The 20,000-nt window shown below is 40.4% G+C and overlaps 1 protein-coding gene across 1 annotated transcript in view; it reads left to right on the top strand.

Annotated features, from left to right (window-relative positions):
- Positions 1-20,000, top strand: part of LOC115228032 (neprilysin-11-like) — a 27,722-nt gene that overhangs the window by 4,743 nt on the left and 2,979 nt on the right. Inside the window, exons 2-6 of the mRNA XM_029798704.2 lie at positions 2,636-2,734; positions 6,826-6,894; positions 10,099-10,202; positions 16,740-16,798; positions 17,421-17,472. Of these exons, the coding sequence (XP_029654564.2) occupies positions 2,669-2,734; positions 6,826-6,894; positions 10,099-10,202; positions 16,740-16,798; positions 17,421-17,472 (350 nt within the window). The 5' untranslated portion in view covers positions 2,636-2,668. The remainder of the gene's footprint in view (positions 1-2,635; positions 2,735-6,825; positions 6,895-10,098; positions 10,203-16,739; positions 16,799-17,420; positions 17,473-20,000) is intronic.

The following is a 20,000-nucleotide window of genomic DNA, read 5'->3' as shown; positions in this document are numbered from 1 at the left end:
CGGGTTCGAATCCGGGACGAGCCCTCGTTCGCTTTCTTTTATAAGGCAGCGAGCTGGCAGAAACGTTAGCACGCCGGGCGAAATGCGTAGCCGTATTTCGTCCGCCGTTACGTTCTGAGTCTAAATTCCGCCGAGGTCGACTTTGCTTTTCATCCTTTCGGCGTCGATAAATTAAGTACCAGTTACGCACTGGAGTCGATGTAATTGACTTAATCCGTTTGTCTGTCCTTGTTTGTCCCCTCTGTGTTTAGACCCTTGTGGGTAGTAAAGAAATAGGTATTTCGTCCGCCGTTACGTTCTGAGTTCAAATTCCGCCGAGGTCGACTTTGCCTTTCATCCTTTCGGGGTCGATGAATTAAGTACCAGTTACGCACTGGAGTCGATGTAATTGACTTAATCCGTTTGTCTGTCCTTGTTTGTCCCCTCTGTATTTAGCCCCTTGTGGGTAGTAAAGAAATAGGTATTTCGTCCGCCGTTACGTTCTGAGTTCAAATTCCGCCGAGGTCGACTTTGCCTTTCATCCTTTCGGGGTCGATGAATTAAGTACCAGTTACGCACTGGAGTCGATGTAATTGACTTAATCCGTTTGTCTGTCCTTGTTTGTCCCCTCTATGTTTAGCCCCTTGTGGGTAGTAAAGAAATAGGTATAAGGAATATGTTTAACTCAAAGTTCACACAGTTAGACATTGGGTATTGTGGATATCTACGCCTCGGTATCAAAACGTTTGCTGGTCAAACCAATTGAGTTCACCAGGCAATACGTTTGATGAAACAGTTACTAAGATAACCAAACATGCATTTGAAACCTTACTGTTTGAGAAAGAGTCAGCGTCGGCAAAAAATCTGAACCGGTGACTTCTTAAAGGGCTCCTAAGGTGGTGTTGATATATGCGAACTAATAGGTCCCAGAATGCACGATAGGCGTAGGACCAGACCGTCGTTCGAGAGTCCTGTGGCGATGTTTTGAATCGTTTGGAGTGGGGCTAGTTTCGATAAAAACGACCGGATCTGTGGATCGCGAAGAATTGGAATCTTCACCGAACAGGCGTAGGAGTGGCTGTGTGGTAAGTAGCTTGCTTACCAACCACATGGTTCTGGGTTCATTCCCACTGCGTGGCACCTTGGGCAAGTGTCTTCTACTATAGCCTCGGGCCGGCCAAAGCCTGGCCACAGTCAAATGACTGAAACAAATAAAAGAGTAAAAGAGTATACCAAGAGCCAAACTATAACATAGGTTTATACTTAGACTAAACCAGGTTGTGTCTGCTCCGATAATGAGCTCTGACTTGATCGACGAATCCACTGCCGCGGTCAACAATCGAGAGCAAGAACAGCTGCTACGGATCACACTATCCCAAAGTGTGTATGGATGTGACCGGGAACCACATATAAACTTGTATTCCCGTTAAAACTCCGAACATGAACTCCACATCTCACTAACAACTGATGACTTCGGCAACGGCTTCCGCGCTATCCCAGAAGAGCATTTATCAAATTTGCAATATGGATTTTGGGGCCACAGGTAGAAACATTACTTTGCCTACTGGAACGTTAGGGCCGATCGTCGAATGTGGTCAGCATTTGTGAGGGATGTGGGGAACTCGTTGGCCGGAGGCGGCTCAATTCACCCCCGGTGAATGCCGCCACAGTTAAAAGTTTATACTTAGGTGATGACTTAGAAATACCATGCGGAGTGGTGGTCATATTCTAGATAAATTTAGGAAAACCCCATAACCTTGTTCAACAGCACAGGTTTTAAAATTACAGCAACTACTAAGCAAACTGTGCTCAAGGACAATTTACTGCTCGGTCTGGGGATCGAGACCGCGATCTTGCGATCATGAGTACAACACTCTGATTAATGCTCCTTCACTGAGGATATATATAAGTAAGCATGTATAGATCCACGTACACATGCCATTATCTATCTATTTATCTATCTCTCTATCTATCTATCTATATATATATACATTACATACGTTTGTGTATCTGTGTGTGAGTGTGTGTGTGTGTGTATGTGTTTCTGTGTGAGTGCGAGTGGCTATGCTAATAAATCGGTGCATTGAACAGAAATACCTAGTGTCACCTTTGTGTCCGCTTAACGTCTCTTTACGCAGAGGCGAACTTGTATTAAACTAATTCATAAACAGAGATCGATGTAATACGCATCGGAGAGAGAGAGAGAGAGAGAGAGAGAGAGAGAGAGAGAGAGATAGATAGATAGATAGATAGAGAGAGAGAGAGAGAGAGAGAGAGAGAGAGAGAGAGAGAGAGACTGAGAGAGAAAAAGAAAAAAACAAAACAAAACAAACAACTCCGTTGTCGAAAGTCTGAAACTAATAAAATAATCAGTCTATATTTGATGTTTCAAAAGGCGGCGAGCTGGCAGAAACGTTAGCACGCCGGGCGAAATGCTTAGCGGTATTTCGTCTGCCGTTACGTTCAGAGTTCAAATTCCGGCGAGGTCGACTTTGCCTTTCATCCTTTCGGGGTCGATAAATAAAGTTCCAGTTTCACACTGGGGTCGATGTAATCGACTTAATCCCTTTGTCTGTCCTTGTTTGTTCCCTCTGTGTTTAGCCCCCTTGTGGGCAATAAAGAAATATATATTTGATGTTTCAAATTTGTTTTCTAGGTTGCGAAATTAGTGGAAGATATACGTCAGTCCATGTTGCATATATTCAGTGGTTCTGATTGGATGGATGAAACCACAAAGGATGCTGCTAAAAAGAAGGTTAGACAAGTTATTTAAAAAATTTTTCAAAACTTTTCAAAATCACTCTTCGTCTTCATATTATAATCATTTTTAAGGCAGCGAGCTGGCAGAAACGTTAGCACGCCGGGCGAAATGCGTAGCCGTATTTCGTCTGCCGCTACGTTCTGAGTTCAAATTCCGCCGAGGTCGACTTTGTCTTCCATTCTTTCGGGGTCGATAAATTAAGTACCAGTTACGCACTGGGGTCGATGTAATCGACTTAATCCGTTTGTCTGTCCTTGTTTGTCCCCTCTGTATTTAGCCCCTTGGGGGTAGTAAAGAAATAGCTATTTCGTCTGTCGTTACGTTCTGAGTTTAAATTCCGCCGAGGTCGACTTTGCCTTTCATCCTTTCGGGGTTGATAAATTAAGTACCAGTTACGCACTGGAGTCGATGTAATCGACTTAATCCGTTTGTCTGTCCTTGTTCGTCCCCTGTGCTTAGCCCCTTGTGGGTAGTAAAGAAATAACTATTTCGTTTGTCGTTACGTTCTGAGTTCAAATTCCGCCGAGGTCGACTTTGCCTTTCATCCTTTCGGGGTCGATAAATTAAGTACCAGTTACGCACTGAGGTTGATATAATCGACTTATTATCTATGTCTGTCCTTGTTTGTCCCCTCTATGTTTAGCCCCTTGTGGGTAATAAAGAAACAGATATTTCGTCTGCCGCTACGTTCTGAGTTCAAATTCCGCCGAGGTCGACTTTGCCTTTCATCCCATCGGGGTCGATTACATAAGTACCAGTTACGCACTGGGGTTGATGTAATCGACTTAATCCCTTTGTCTGTCCTTGTTTGTCCCCTCTGTGTTTAGCCCCTTGTGGGCAATAAAGAAATAAGAATCGTTAGCGTGCTGGACTAAATGCTTAGCGGCCGCCGTCTTTACGTTCTGAGTTCAAATTCTGCCGATGCCAATTTTGCGTTTCAGCCTTTCGAAATCGATAAATCAGGTACCAGTTAGGGTCGATGTAATCAATTTACCTTTCCCCCAAAATTGCTGGCCTTGTGTCAAAATTCGAAACCCTTATTTGCCCCTACGCGCTGAAACGTTTTGAATTTCGTAAATCGAATAAAATCTGTGGGTAGCTTTCTCTTCTACACCAGTGTGGAAAATATCGTCCACATCGTCATCAACTTGCTTGCGTGTTGCTTCATGCGCATGCTTGATGCGGCTGAGGTCATCGCAGATAAATGGTCCCAGATATATATTTCTTTACTACCCACAAGGGGCTAAACACAGAGGGGACAAACAAGGACAGACAGAGGGATGGTCCCAGATATATCTGCATCTCTCTCTCTATCTGTCTGTCTGTCTTTCTCTCTCTGTATCTCTCTGTATCACTCTCTCCCTCTATCTATCTATCTGTCTGACTGTCTGTCTGTCTCTCTAACTCTCGGTCTGTCTGACTGCGTGCATGCCTGTCTGTCTGTCTATCCATCCGTCTGTCTGTCTATCTATCTATCTATCTATCTATCTATCTATCTATCTATCTATCTATCTATCTATCTATCTATCTATCTATCTGTCTGTCTATCTATCTAGGAGGGCTGGGCATGCCGTGGTTGATGATGCGCAGACACGCGCTGAGACTGCGACATCTCTGGCTCTATGTAGACGACGGTGAACAGGTGTGGTCACCGTTTGTGAGGCACGCTTTCCCGCAGCTCGTCTCCATGACCGAACTGCAGTCGTGGATCAAAAAGAGGCCGAGGAAGGGCGAATGGCACCGCGAGTGTCGCGTTGCTCTCAAGCAACTCTGCCGTCCTGGGTCGACCTTAAGTGACTTCAACACAACCAAAGCATTCTATAGGGGTTTAGTGGAGGGGAGGTACGACGACGAGCTCGTGGCGAACCTGGACGTCGACGAGGAGTACCTGACCCGCCTGTTCGGGACGACTTTCGGGCCAGGGCCCATGGACAACTTCCAGAGATCCCTGGCCTGGCAGTGCTACCGAGAAGCGCTACCCGTTCGGGATAAGCTCTACAGACACGGCTCGAGAAACACGGGGCCGACCTGCCCGAGATGCGGTCAGAGCGACGAAACCGTTCTGCACGCACTCGTTCAGTGTCCAACAATTTCCGACCTGTGGGCTTATGTCGAACAACTGCTGTCACGTGTGGGACGAGTCGGTTTATCAGCTGAGTCTATCGTCAATATTGTCACGCCTCCTTCCTTCAAACGGGAAGGAAGAGCTATTTTCATCATCCTTGTGGCTATGGCGAAAGAATGTATCTGGTGGACGCGTCTGAAAGGATTGGAGACAAACACTTTCCTCTCTGGTCAATCTCTCATCAACTTCTTCAAGTACCACTTGAAAAGGAAAGTGAGAGTAGAGAGGCAAGTTTTGTCTAGCGAATGTTTTAAAAAAAGATGGGTGAATGTAGCAAGAATGGCACGTATGAATGACGAAGCCACCTTGAGCATAGTCCTATGAACCCAGAAATCGAAAACAGAGAGTTGCTTATTTGCAAAAAAAAAAAAAAAAAAAGAAATATAAAATGTGACATCATTGACCGAGGTTACCGTGGTCTTTTCCGTAGGCTTTTCTTTCCACGGGTAAACCTCACCTGTCCTCCCCTTTACACTTCATATTGACATTTCTGTGATAACGATCCCTATTGATCAATTTTTTTCCCTCTCCCCCCCCCCTTTTTTTTTTTTTTTAACCCCCCGTTTTTTTGTCCTCTTTCTCTCCTTTTACGATCCCTTTTGATCGAACCTCCCCCTTCCTATTTTTTTTTTTTTTAATACCTTCAAAAGAAAAGCTCTACCTTGTAATTTGTTCTATCTGTGTGCAGCCCTGTGTGGCTAATAAAGAAACATATCTATCTATCTATCTATCTATCTATCTATCTATCTATCTATCTTGCTATCTGTCTGTCTGTCTTTATCCAACTATCTCTCTGCCTGTTTGTCTGTCTGTTTTTCTGTCTATCTATCTGTCTATGTATGTATGTATCTATATATCTGCCTACTTGTCTGTCTATCTGTTTGTCTATCTGCCTGTCTATCTATCTCTCTGTGTATCTGTCTGTCTTTATCTGTCTGCCTCTCTGTCTGTCTGTCTCTTTGTCTATCTATCTATCTATCTATCTATCTATCTATCTATCTATCTATCTATCTATCTATCTATCTATCTATCTATCTATCTATCTATCTATCTATCTTTCGATCGATCGATCTCAGCGTGGGAGTCATAAGTTATGCTTTCAGAAACACACAAAGACCGTCAACTATGCTTAATTATTTTCAATACGGCTTCAAAATTTTCGTCGCTCGAAATTGCGATTTTGCTTACTCACAAAAAATTTTGCTACATCCATAAACGACGTATATGTATTGTTTGACAAATAATTGCTCGCATCATCCAATTTACCGGCATATTTTTGCCTACTGAATTCGTACCCACCGTACTTCGATATATGGTGGCTGCCCCCTCGTTATCGAGTATGGCCATTGCACGAAGCTTAATCAATGTAATTATCGTGCAATGCCTGTGCAAGAAGATATTTTTTTAAGTGAGGAAAGGCTGTGCACTGAGTCAATCCCACTCACTAAACAACAGCAGCCATAATCCGAAAAGAAGAACAAGTCAACATCATCGGTAACCACTGAGCCGTAGGTTTTATGTCGGAGTTATCCCAGTTACCTGAGTTACCTTCTCCTAGAAGGATGCCCTAACAAAGGCTAGGAGTCCTTCACTCCCAATGGTTTAACTACGCGATCGAGTATACAGCCCGATTATTTTTATGTCCCCGCACATGATACAGCCTTAAGACATTTATTGGATGGCCGTTTACTCTCAAGAGTTCCTCCGCCCTTTGACGGGTTTTGTTTTTCATCCCGCAGGTTGTCCAATAAACACCCTCCTCACCAAGCAAGCTTGGTGGGGTTGCCGGTTTAGTCGCCGACGACCCGACCATGCAACAGGTTCTACTGGGTTACATGTTACCAGTAGCACTCAAAAGTGACCTACTTCGATATATACATCAAGAGTAAATATATTAAAACCGAATTTCGAATCAATGTGTTTTCTATGAAATAATTGGTACAATATTTTGTCATTGCAGGCAGCTGCCGTCCTCGATTTTATTGGATATTCCGCTACCATCAATAAAATGCCCTTATTTCCTGACGTGGTAGGTTCCTTGCACAATAAATATTTTCTTTTGTTAATGCTAACAGAGAAGCCTCTACGCTTTCACTCTTTATATTAGAAATGGCAGCTAAATCCTTCTCTATGCTGTCAGGATCTTTTCGGTTATTGTTACAGATTTCGTATATTTTCAATTTTGTTTCAATTGTTTTTGAAATCTGGTTATGCCGATTTAGTTTTGTATGCTAATTATGAAAATGAAATAAAAAGTTAAGTTTTTAAAGTTTGCAAATTTTGGGTAACTGACACCTTTATCTTTTAAAGACCATATGTGACTTGATAATTTGATCGTTTTCCTTTTATCCCAGTACCTGAATCTCAAGCTGTGGTTATTGAACCTGATCTTGAAATTACCCTCTGTAAGGCTCACGTATTTCTTCGTCGAGAACGTGTCCTTAGTGGATATAAAGTCCACGGTGGCTTCATAAATGATGGTCTCGGACATGCAGCTTAGCGGGCACAAATTTTTATCCCTGCATGAACAGCTGGTTTCATATTGTGGTTTTTATGTGTTGTGTGCGATTATATTTTTAAAATTAGTCACATATGGTCCTTAAAAGATAAAACTGTCAGTTACAACATCCATTGGAAGATCTTAGCCAAGTGTAAGCCCTACATCAACGGCAGTGAACAGTGCGGTCTTTATGATATGGAAATATTGCTCATCTGGAAAAGCAGCTTAGACCCCGCCACATGTCTAAATTCAAGAACTGAACTTTTCGGATCATGTCCATATGTGGCTAAATATTTATTACGTTTTTGGTTCCCACCCCACGAGATTACACATATGACTTGCTTTCTATTTTGAGTCCACACAAGTTTTTTTATCTCTTTATACTTTTTACTTATATTTCTTATATATTTTTAATATATTTTAAAACATACTTATAGAGATATTGTTGTATTTCGGAATGATCATTTTGCCAGTTTAGCCAATAAAAACACACGCACTATATATTTGGTGTTACTTTGCTTCAGTGTTATTTATTTTGTACATTAATCTTAATCTTATTTCGGCCAGAGTTCTTTCGTCACATTCCTGTGACCGCATCAGGGGTCCTTTGCTTTCTTCTTTCTTATTTGTGTCTCTCCTTACTAACCGTCAACCATTTTGTATTTCTATTGTATGTGTCTCATAGAAATACAAAATGGCTGACGGTTAGTAAGGAGAGACACAAATAAGAAAGAAGAAAGCAAAGGACCACTGATGCGGTCACAGGAGTGTGACGAAAGAACTCTGGCCGAAATAAGATTAAGATTAATGTAAAAAATAAATAACAATGAAGCAAAATAACACCAAATATATAGTGCGTGTGTTTTTATTGGCTAAACTGGCAAAATGACCATTCCGAAATACAACAATATCTGTTTCAACACACGATTTCACATAAAAAATCTTGCACAACAAATATATAAACGTAATATAGAGATATTGTATTATAGTTTTATTGCTCATATATTTTTTTACACATAATTTTTCTGTATTCTACATTCAACCCTGCATTTTTCCTGTGCGTATATAGACGTGTATATGGAACTTTTTGTGTGCGCGTGTGGATGTGTGTGTGCGTGTGCGGCTATGTGCGTGTATATACGTGTGTGTGTATATAGACATGTGCGTATATAGACGTGTTTTACTCTTATTGCTTTTTTAGACTTTTTTTACATATCTTTCTGTATTTTGCCTTTAGCCCTGTTTTTTTTCTTGTGCATGTACATATATAGACGTGTGTATGAACCTTTTTTGTGCGTGTGTGTGTGTGTGTGCGAGCGTGTATGCGGGTATGTATATATTTTTTGACGAATGTGTGGGTGAGCGTGCGTGTTTCAAGTGAGGGTGGATGAGTATATACATATAGGCACATATACGTGGGTGTGCGGGCGCGCATGTGTATGTATGGACATGCGGGCTTACGCGATTACTATGAACATTTTTACTCCCTTACCTTTACTCCCTCCCCTTGCTTAGCGGTCATTCTAATAGCTCTTTTGTCTTAATAACGGTCAATCATGCAGTAATTTCCCTTTGTTTTAACAGTCATTTTCATAGCATTTTTTTCGATGGCCCGATAAACTGAAGAGATGCTGACGTGGATTTCCCCCTCGACATCCGAAACTCGGAGTTTTATCATGGCTACCAAATAATTGTCACATATTATATTTACACACACACACACACACACACACACACATATATATATATATATATGTGTGTGTGTGTGCGTGTGTGTGTGTGTGTGCGTGTGTGTGTGTGTGTGCGTGTGTGTGCGTGTGTGTGTGTGTATGTGTATATATATATACTCGAGTAAGCACATAAATGTAAAATAAGGTGGGAAGAAATAGTCCCCGAATACCGGAGGTAGAGTATTATGCTTTATGATTAAAACTGCAAAAAAAAAAAAAATCACAAAAATATCACAAAAAACTGATACTCAGAGTTTCACGATCCCGTTCGCCGGGCAGTTGTGATCAAAAATCAATATATAGAAATATATATATATATATATAACAATAATAAATCTCTGAGCGAGATATAAACAGTAACTGCTCTATAACGTAAGGGGGATCAGCCATCTGAATGTGGCTAGGGACAGGGCGTGGTGGTGATCGCCTGGGGCTAAATGCATCAGTTAAACCCCCACCACCCCGCCCTGTCCCTAGCCACATTCAGATGGCTGATCCCCCTTACGTTATATATATATATATATATATATATATATATATATATATATATATATATAAAAAATATATATATGTATGTATATGTGCGTGTATGTGTGTGCCCGTGTCTATGAGTGTGTGTGCATATATATATATATATATATATATATATATATAATAGAAATATTAAAATTACTAAGTCTCTCTAAAGGAGATTACGGCAGCGTTACTGGAAATTAATAGTTATCGCCATACTAATATAGCAGTCTTATAAATATAAGACTAAAGCTGTCGCTGATTAGCTCCAAGAGGCCACCGCCTCAAGCTAGCGATTTGACACACGAACTGCGCGCGCGCGCGTGCGTGCGTGTGTGTGCGTGTGTGTGTGTGCCTATATCATATACGTATCTCTATGCATGTACGTACGCATATACGTATACATGCATGGGTGTATTTATGTATGTATAGGTTTATAAATGAATGAATAAATGATCTAACAGAGTAAATAACCATTTTCCATTTTCAGGGGAACTTAACCGGAACGGATTTTTTAACGTCTATGTTAAATATCAGACGGATGACTTCAGCATTACAATTTAATAGCTTACGTAACCTCAGACCTAGAAATTCGTAAGTCACTATTATATTTTTTTATAAACTTTACTCTTACTTTTTACTCTTTTACTTGTTTCAGTCATTTGACTGCGGCCATGCTGGAGCACCGCCTTTGTAAGCCCAGTATTTATTCTATCGTTCTCTTTTGCCGAACCGCTAAGTGACGGGGACGTAAACACAGAATCGGTTGTCAAGCAATGTTAGGGGGACAAACACAGACACACAAACACAAACACACACACACACACACACACACATATATATATAATATATATATATATATATATATATATATACATATATATATATATACTACAAAATTAGAAAATGGAGAAACATACTTAAATCAATAAAACATCAACTATCAGATGATACCCAATCAATACTTTATTACACCATTACATATCAGTAAAGGCATTATACAAAATATACAGTAAATGTAAATAGACAAAGAGATATAAGTATAAAATTTCAAATATAATATGTAATTAAATCAAATCTGACAGCTGTTTCGGCAGCAAGGGCAGTCATACCTCATTTAACCTTTAAGCCATAAAGGCAGGTATAAATGAGGCATTAACAAGGATGCCCCACGGCCTCTTCAGAGAATTAAATTTGTTATAATTGGGAAAAAATTATTTTTCCATATACATATAAATATAAAAATATAAAAATGTAAAATATAAAAACTTATGCATAAACTTCATAATGCTACACTTGTATAATATAATACTCATTGGTACAATAATGCAAGGTAAACAAAACAAAATAAAACAAAATATATATCAGTGTATATATTAATATTAATAAGCACAGTTATTATACATATTTGGCTAATAGGGAGATGAAAAATAATAATTAAGACCATGGTTCAGTTCATAAAATTATAAAGCTATAAAAGTCAATAAAAATTACTATTAATATTAATAATAATAATAATAATAATAATAATAGATACAGTTATGTTTGCACCAAGTCCATCTTTTCAAGATCGAAATAACTATGAGTTTAGAAGTTCTGATCACTAGGTAATGATTATTTAGATTAATTCGATTGGCTAGTAGTTTGAAATTTAAATCACAAAAGAAATTTTACGGTTAGTTAGACAAGGAACGCCAATATTCACACGCGCATCAACAGATCAATCGCACATACATACATAATTATATGTATACACACACACATATACTTATACACATACATAACCACAAGCAACAACTAGCACATAGATAAACAAAAAGGGGAGCAACTATGCTGCCATTTAGTCTTTCAAAATTATAACTATGCCTCAAATAACAAAAAAGATCCACTCATGAATTTCCATAAAATATTTATTTTAAAGATATATATATTTTTAAATATCATTATGTTACGATGTCAGATACTATTTCATTGGGTAACTTAAAATTTATAACACCGGTTTATTGCATAGTAAACATACCGGTTATTAGATTTACCGTAAGTTTGTTATGATTCCAAGTACGCTAAGTTATAAAATATATATTAATTTATATATTATAAATATATCTCTTTTTTACTTAATAAATTCAATGCCATAATATACCAGATTAGGCATTAAATAATATCAACATTGGGAAAGTACTAATGCAATCGTATATGAGAACATCACAGAAATTTTAAAAAATTTATATATTATAAATACTTAAGATAAAATGTGATAAAATAAATAAGAAGGAATAATTACGGTTACACACATATTATAAGTACAAACCAGTATATATGTATTCATATATTATTAAAATAAAAATAAATGATAGATATGTATGTATAAAACTACACTTGTATAAATAAATAAGTAAAAAATAAATAGATAACAAATTAGATGACTTGATATGTATGTATAAATCTACACTTAAATAAGCAAATAAATAATTAGAAGACTAAATGCAGAGATAGATACCATTACAATAAAATAAAAAATAAAGTGAATATATATATTATATTGATGAAAGTAAACATGTATGGAAGGATAATTTAAAGTACAGATCCAGAAGACTATAGATATAAACTAAATATATAAGGCTGGTAATATTTATAAAGCCAAATGTTTGTAAATGAAAAGGTTTATTAGTAAATAGCATAAGATACAAATTAAGGTGAGTACAAAGAAAGACCAAATATACAATATAAACCTGCCAAATAAACACATACAAAAAACCTAGATTCTCAACCTAAACAAACCAAACTCATAAAAGGCTCTCATATATTACATATTACACAATAGCCTTACATTATCTAGAGCTAGGTATCTAACCAAGATATACATATACACTATGCAATATTAGAAAACTTCAAGAATCACATATTACAAGGCAAATACCAAAATGAATATGTTATTACATGTCATATTGCATTTCCCTTAAAAACAAGACAAAAACCCACATATAAAAAACAAGAAACAATTAATACTAGACACACGACAGGCTTCTTTCAGTTTCCTTCTACCAAATTCACTCACAAGGCATTGGTCGGCCCGGGGCTATAGCAGAATACACTTGCCCAAGATGGGGACTGAACCCGGAACCATGTGGTTGGTTAGCAAGCTACTTACCACACAGCCACTCCTGCGCTTATATATTTTTTATAAACTTTATATCAATAAGTATACGAAGTGGTATCAAATGGTTCCCAGATTAGTTATGTTTAATAGGAAATAAGTTATTTACACTTTTTCGATATCAGTGTCTATCGATACTGGAAAAAGGTATAAGTATTTGTGCAGGGAATCTACTTCTCATCGACAACTGTGATTGTCACACGCCGATGACGGGTCAATACTAAGAAACTCTAGTCCGTGTGTATCACGTCAAGTTGAAGACGGGAAGGATGACTTCCCTTTGCAAATACTGATCGGGCACAGAAAGTGTGTCTATAGCCAGCTGGAGGCGGTGGTCTCCTGGGGCTACAAACTACAGTAGCATCCACCCTTAGGGGTTAGCCATATTTCAATGGCAAATATACGTCACGATGTGTTGTAGCTACTGTTTATAACTCGCTCTGAGATTTATTATTACTTATTTACCTAAGTTTTGATATCGTCCCCTTCAAAATAGTCACCTCGAGCAGCAGTTGACCGGTTCCATCGCTCCCTGCCACTTTTGGAATTCGGCTTGAGAATCGTTTTCCGTAAGTGATTTGAGGACCTTCTGCGATTCGTTTTGGATCTCGACAACGGTGATCTTTGAGCTGCATTTTCATCTTGGAGAAGAAATGGAATCCCGCAAGGTGCTAAATCTGGCGAATGGGGTGGGTGCGGAAGCGATGCCATGTTGTTTTTTGGTGAAAAACTCACGAGTGAGAAGAGTTCTCTTTTACTCTTTTACTCTTTCTACTCTTTTACTTGTTTCAGTCGTTTGACTGTGGCCATGCTGGAGCACCGCCTTTAGTCGAACAAATCGACCCCAGGAGTTATTCTTTGTAAGCCTAGTACTTATTCTATCGTTCCATTTTACCGAACCGTTAAGTTACGGGGACGTAAACACACCAGCATCGGTTGTCAAGCGATGTTGGGGGGACAAACACAGACACACAAACATATATACATTACATACGCACACATGTATACATACATATATACATACATACATACATACATACATACATACATACATACATACATATATATATATATATATATATATATATTATATATATATATATATATATATATGTACACACATATATACAATGGGCTTCTTTGAGTTTCCGTCTACCAAATCCACTCACAAGGCTTTGGTCGGCCCGAGGCTATAGTAGAAGACACTTGCCCAAGGTGCCACGCAGTGGGACCGAACCCGGAACTATGTGGTTCGTAAGCAAGCTACTTACCACACAGCCACTCCTACGCCTGTTCGGTGAAGATTCCAATTCTTCGCGATCCACAGATCCGGTCGTTTTCGCGAAACCACCCCCACTCTAAACGCTTCAAAACGTCGCCACAGGACTCTCGATCGACGGTCTGGTCCTGGGGGACAAATTCTCGATGCACAATACCACATTTCCGAGAATGACGCGCGTGGCAGGTTTTCCAGATGGCTCATCCTCTTCCAGGGATGTTCTTCCACTTTTCAAGCACTGTACCACTCGAAAAATTGAGTACGACCCGTTGTCTCGTCGCAGTAAGCTTGCCAAAGAATGCATATTGTCTCCGTAGTAGATTTCCCAAGATTAACACAAAAGTACACGCTGGCTCTTCGTTCCTGTCCATGAAAAAATCGCAGACTGCTGCATGCTCGTTATCACCAAAGCACAAATTTCACAATTTGCGAAGTAAACACAGCCATATCACTCAGCACACTTCCTCATGAAGGCCATTGCTAGCTCTCACAGAGCACGCAACCGTGTGCTGCCATCTGTTAGCGCGCTACAAAACTATGCCGGGAACGTTTTGGTACCACTTCGTACATTCTGATATATTCTCGCCTAGGTGTATGCTGAAACACAAACATAGGAGGCGCGAAGCGATGCCAATTGTATTAATATTTCTCCTCCCTTAAACATGGATGCTCTATTAGAACAAGTTATACGGTGGAAGTTACCATGAGAGAAACTCTCATAAAGGCTTTTCGGCGCAGAGTGCATTCTTATTTATATCACTAGCAGTGAGATAAATGCCTGCTACCTTCAGCCCCGAGATCACTACCTCACGGGATTTCGACCTTGTTTGGTCTTGTCAGTGATGGGCACTCAACCGCTAGATGTAGCAGCGATTCATCTCCTCGCCAACGACATATAGATTTATAGTGACAGAACAGGCGCTGGTGTCGTGGTTTGTAAGTTTGCTGGTTAAAAAGTTAGTTGCTTCTGTCGCTAATGTATAATTCAATTGATATTTGAGATTTTACCGATAGTATAAGCTTAATTTGTTTTATAAAGCCTTGTGACGTATTTTGTGAACGAACCTGGCCTCGCTTCCAAAAGGTCGATCTAAATTCGTGACAATTGTATTTTCCCACCGAATCTTAGGATGAAAGGTAAAGTCGACCTCGGCGGAATTTGAACTCAGAATGTAGCGCCGGGCGAAATACCTATTTCTTTACTACCCACAAGGGGCTAAACACAGAGAGGACAAACAAGGACAGACAAACGGATTAAGTCGATTATATCGACCCCAGTGCGTAACTGGTACTTATTTAATCGAACCCGAAAGGATGAAAGGCAAAGTCGACCTCGGCGGAATTTGCACTCAGAACGTAGCGGCAGACGAAATACCTATTTCTTTACTACCCACAAGGGGCTAAACACAGAGGGGACAAACAAGGACAGACATAGGTATTAAGTCGATTATATCGGCCCCAGTGCGTAACTGGTACTTATTTAAACGACCCCGAAAGGATGAAAGGCAAAGTCGACCTCAGCGGAATTTGAACTCAGAACGTAACGGCAGACGAAAAACCGTTAAGTATTTCGCTCGGCATGCTAACAATTCTGCCAACTCAACGTCATCCTAATACTTATAATAAGAATTACAGCTCTATGTCAAGTAATGCTAATATCATAAGTCATGACAAGCTGGCAGAATCGTTAGGACGCCGGACATAATGCTTCGTCCCTCTTCACGTTCTGAGTTCAAATCCCACCGAGGTCGACTTCGCTTTTCATCCTTTCGAAATCGATAAAATAAGTACCAGTTGAGTACTGGGGTCAATGTAATCGACTTACCCACTTCTTCAAAATTACTGGCCTTGTGTCAACATTTGAAACCAATTTTATAGCAAGTCACCACACAACAAGAGAAAAAAGTTTCAAGTTACATTGAAGAAGTACAGAATGCTTTCTCTTGAGGGTAAGTTACCGCGAAAAGAAAATAAAGTGTATTCTGATTTGATGACTTTGTCACAGAAAGCACATCAACTCAGAAAGGCATTAGAAACACCCGAGTTAATAGAAGATTTACATTCCTTCACCATGTGGTATAGCCAAGTTTATTTATCTGCAAATAGGTACCATGTTAAACTTGTACTTGTGGCGGGTTGAGTCGGCTTCTTCTACCACCCTCGAGGCATCTCGAACCATGGCAGTGGAAGAAGTTTCGTGGGAATAGGAATTTCACAAGCGATCCCCAACAATCCCGCATGTAGAGACATCCTGTTTGCCGCAGATTGTCCGCAGACGCAGGGACAGAACGACCGAGGAGCTGCCGGTTGCCGAAACAGACACTCCTAGGATTTTCACCAGAGCCCCATCTGCCGGGTTGTGGCCCTAATACCACTCGGTGTCAGACCAATCCGCCTTGGGTGGCCCTACCAGGAACCGAAGTTCCCGACGGCATAGCTCTGACACTTCCCGTTGCCAGCGACCCCACCACGGTGATGAGGGGATGGACTTTGGGGACGCTACTATGTTAAAATTGTTCTATCACTCTAAGCAGGGAAATCATTGTAAAAATTGTATCTTTTGTTGGAGTGTTGAGTTAAAACGATCGCGTTTAACTCTTTAAATTAAAATCATGAGTGAAACAAAGATTTCTGTTAATTTTGTACGATGTTATTTTCTTTGCGTCAGATTACATTTGTTTTGTTTCTTTTACAGATCAGACATCCCTTCAGCCATGGTTAATGCCTTCTATGATCCTTCTAGAAACACAATAAGTAAGTTTTTTGTCTTTCTGGAGTTTATCTCGAAAACATTGTGTGCGCATTTTATTTATTTTTCCTTTGTGCGCTAATTACAAAACGTAAGCACGCACAAAAAATGCGCCCTTCTGAGAGGAAATAATGCTCTCATCTCACAATAATGATATTGGTTTCAAATTTTGGTACATGGCTAGTAAGTTCAGGGCAGTGGGTAAGTCGATTATATCGACTCCCCCCCCCCAGTGCGTAACTGGTACTTATTTCATCGACCCAGAAAAGATGAAAAGCAAAGCTGATTTCAGCGGAATTTGAACTCAGAACGTAAAGACGGACTAAGTGCCGCTATGCATTTTTCCCGGCGTGCTCACGGTTCTGCCAGTTCGCCGTTTCTACTAAAAGCCCAAGGCCTGGAATTTGTGGGGAGCAGACTAGTCAATTACATCGACCCCAGTGTTTCACTGGTACTTAATTCATCGACCCCCAAAAGGATGAAAGGCAAAGTCGAACTTGGCGGAATTTGAACTCAGAACGTAAAGATGAACGAAAGGCCGCTAAGCATTTTTTCCGGTGTGTTAACGACTCTACCTTCTTGCCGCATCTTACAATAATAATGTTCAATATACTATTATCATTTTAGATTTCCCTGCTGGAATATTGCAGAAACCATTTTTCGATGAAAATTATCCCAGGTAATGTATAGCTTTTGACATTCAACACAAATGATTGTATCATAGAAAAGAAGAAAAGAAACCAACATACACATAGTAAAACATTTCATATTGCATCAATGTTGCTCATCGATGTTGAGTGGCATTAGCTTGTGGAAGCACGTGGCTTAGTGGTTAGGGTATCAGCATCATGATCGTATGATTGTGATTTCGATTCCTGGACCGGGCGACGCGTTGTGTTCTTGTGCAAAACACTTCATTTCACGTTGCTCCAGTCCACTCAGCTGGCAAAAATGAGTAACGCAGCGATGGACTGGCGCCCCGTCCAGCTGGGGGACACATACGCCATAGAAACCGGGAAACCGGGCCCATGTTTTGAATGGCTAATAGGAGTCTTTCACGCTGTAATTGTTATATTTGAATAGAAACACGAAAAACATGAAAATCAAGACTGAATCTTAGAGCGGCTAATGCCACTTTTTTGTTTGTTCACTCTCTAGCCACGCCTGTCTCATAAGGGCCGGTTTCCCAGTTCCCTTAGCGTATAGGTTCCCCCCACCTGGACGGGACGCCGGTCCGTCGCAAGTGAGCTGCAAGACGCAGGAAGAAAAAGTGAGAGAAAGTTGTGGCGAAAGAGTCAGCAGAAGTTTCGCCATTACCTTCTGCCGGAACCGCGTGGAGCTTAGGTGTTTTTGCTCGTAGACACACACATCGTCCGGTCTGAGATTCGAACCCGCGATCCCTCGACCGCGAGTGCGCTGCTCTAACCACTAGGCCACATGCCTCCACAATGAGTGCTAATGGTACCAGCTTTGTTCTTAGTATTAAGTAGAATTTCTTTTACAAACCTAATTCCCGTAAAGTATTCACTTTTACAGCTTTTATTTTCATTTGTATGTATTTTTTGGAGTGTTCTGGTACTTAATTTCAAGTATTTGTATTGTTTTCTTTCATTTAATTCATTACATTAGAAATGCCTCCTCCTACCCCTCCTCCTCACATGCTTTCACTGTGTACTACCCCTTCCCCCCACCAAGACAAGCTGCTAGCGCCGCAGCTCATCAACCGCCCCACTGATCTTACGTTACCTCCTGTTTTGAATTTGTCACTGCCTCAATCCTTCCAGTCCCCTCCCCGCTTCGTGATATCCTACGTTTTTATTTCTTACGAACCTGCACTAACCCTTCCCTGTCATCGTTCCTCCTTACCCCAACCTTCCCCACTGGTGCTTCCCTATATTGCCTGCACCCCCCCACTATCTCTCCCTCTATTTTCACTGGTGGAACCTTTCTCAGCTGGTCCCCCCCCCAACTTAACTCTAGAAAAGCTCGAACAGATCGTGACCGATGCCGGACCCCCCGGCAAATGTGCAGGTGGCACGTAAAAAGCACCCACTCCACTCGCGGAGTGGTTGGCGTTAGGAAGGGCATCCAGCCGTAGAAACTCTGCCAGATCAGACTGGAGCCTGGAGGGGCCCCTGGCTTCCCAGACCCCGGTCAAACCGTCCAACCCGTGCTAGCGCGGAAAACGGACGTTAAACGATGATGATGATGATGATGATGATGAATACAATATCAACTTGTGTCAACGAGGTACATACAGGTCGCATATGTTTCGAGGAAGATGAATGTTTTGTGTGATGTATACGACAGGGTACTGAAAACTTCCTGGTTTCAGGGATATCGCGAAAGGCCTGATTGGAAGCCTTGCCTTCCGAGCTCTTTTTCAGGGCTTAGAGAAACTGAAGGAACCACTATAATAAGTACGTGTGTCTAAGAGTGGAATATGTTGAATAAAATCATAATTAATTGATCCTCCTGTATTTTCTTTCTACCCAAAGCCGGGAACTTTTCTGCTCCCCAACGTAGGTATATATGTGTGGAGGCACATGGCCTAGTGGTTAGAGCAGCGGACTTGTGGTCGAGGGAACGCGGGTTCGAATCTCAGACCGGGCGATGTGTGTGCTTATGAGCAAAAACACCTAAGATCCACGCGGCTCCGGCAGATGGTAATGGCGAAACTTCTGCTGACTCTTTCGCCACAACATTCTCTCACTCTTTCCTCCTGCATCTTGCAGCTCACCTGTGACGGACCGGCGTCCCGTCCACGTGGGGAACCTATACACCAAGAAACCGCCAAGAAATGTATGTATGTATGTATGTATGTATGTATGTATGTATGTATGTATGTATGTATGTATGTATGTATGTATGTATGTATGTATGTATGTATGTATGTATGTATGTATGTATGTATGTATGTATGTATGTATGTATGTATGTATGTATGTATGTATGTATGTATGTAGTATGTATGTATGTGTGTGTATGTAAGTATGTATGTATGTAATGTATGTATGTATGTATGTATGTATGTGTATGTATGTATGTATGTATGTATGTATGCATGCATGTTTGTATGCATGTATGCATGTATGTATGTATATATATATATATATATATACGAAGGATTGCTCAAAAGTTCCACGCTTTAATGGTATCATGAAAGGCCTGTCTGGAAGCTCAACTTTTCGGGTTCTTAGAGAAACT

The sequence above is a fragment of the Octopus sinensis genome, unplaced genomic scaffold (genome assembly GCF_006345805.1).
Source record: "Octopus sinensis unplaced genomic scaffold, ASM634580v1 Contig09225, whole genome shotgun sequence".
In the NCBI taxonomy this organism is placed as follows: Eukaryota; Metazoa; Mollusca; class Cephalopoda; order Octopoda; family Octopodidae; genus Octopus; species Octopus sinensis.
The sequence above is the reverse complement of the archived record's forward strand: the minus strand, read 5'-3'. Positions and strand labels throughout refer to the sequence as shown.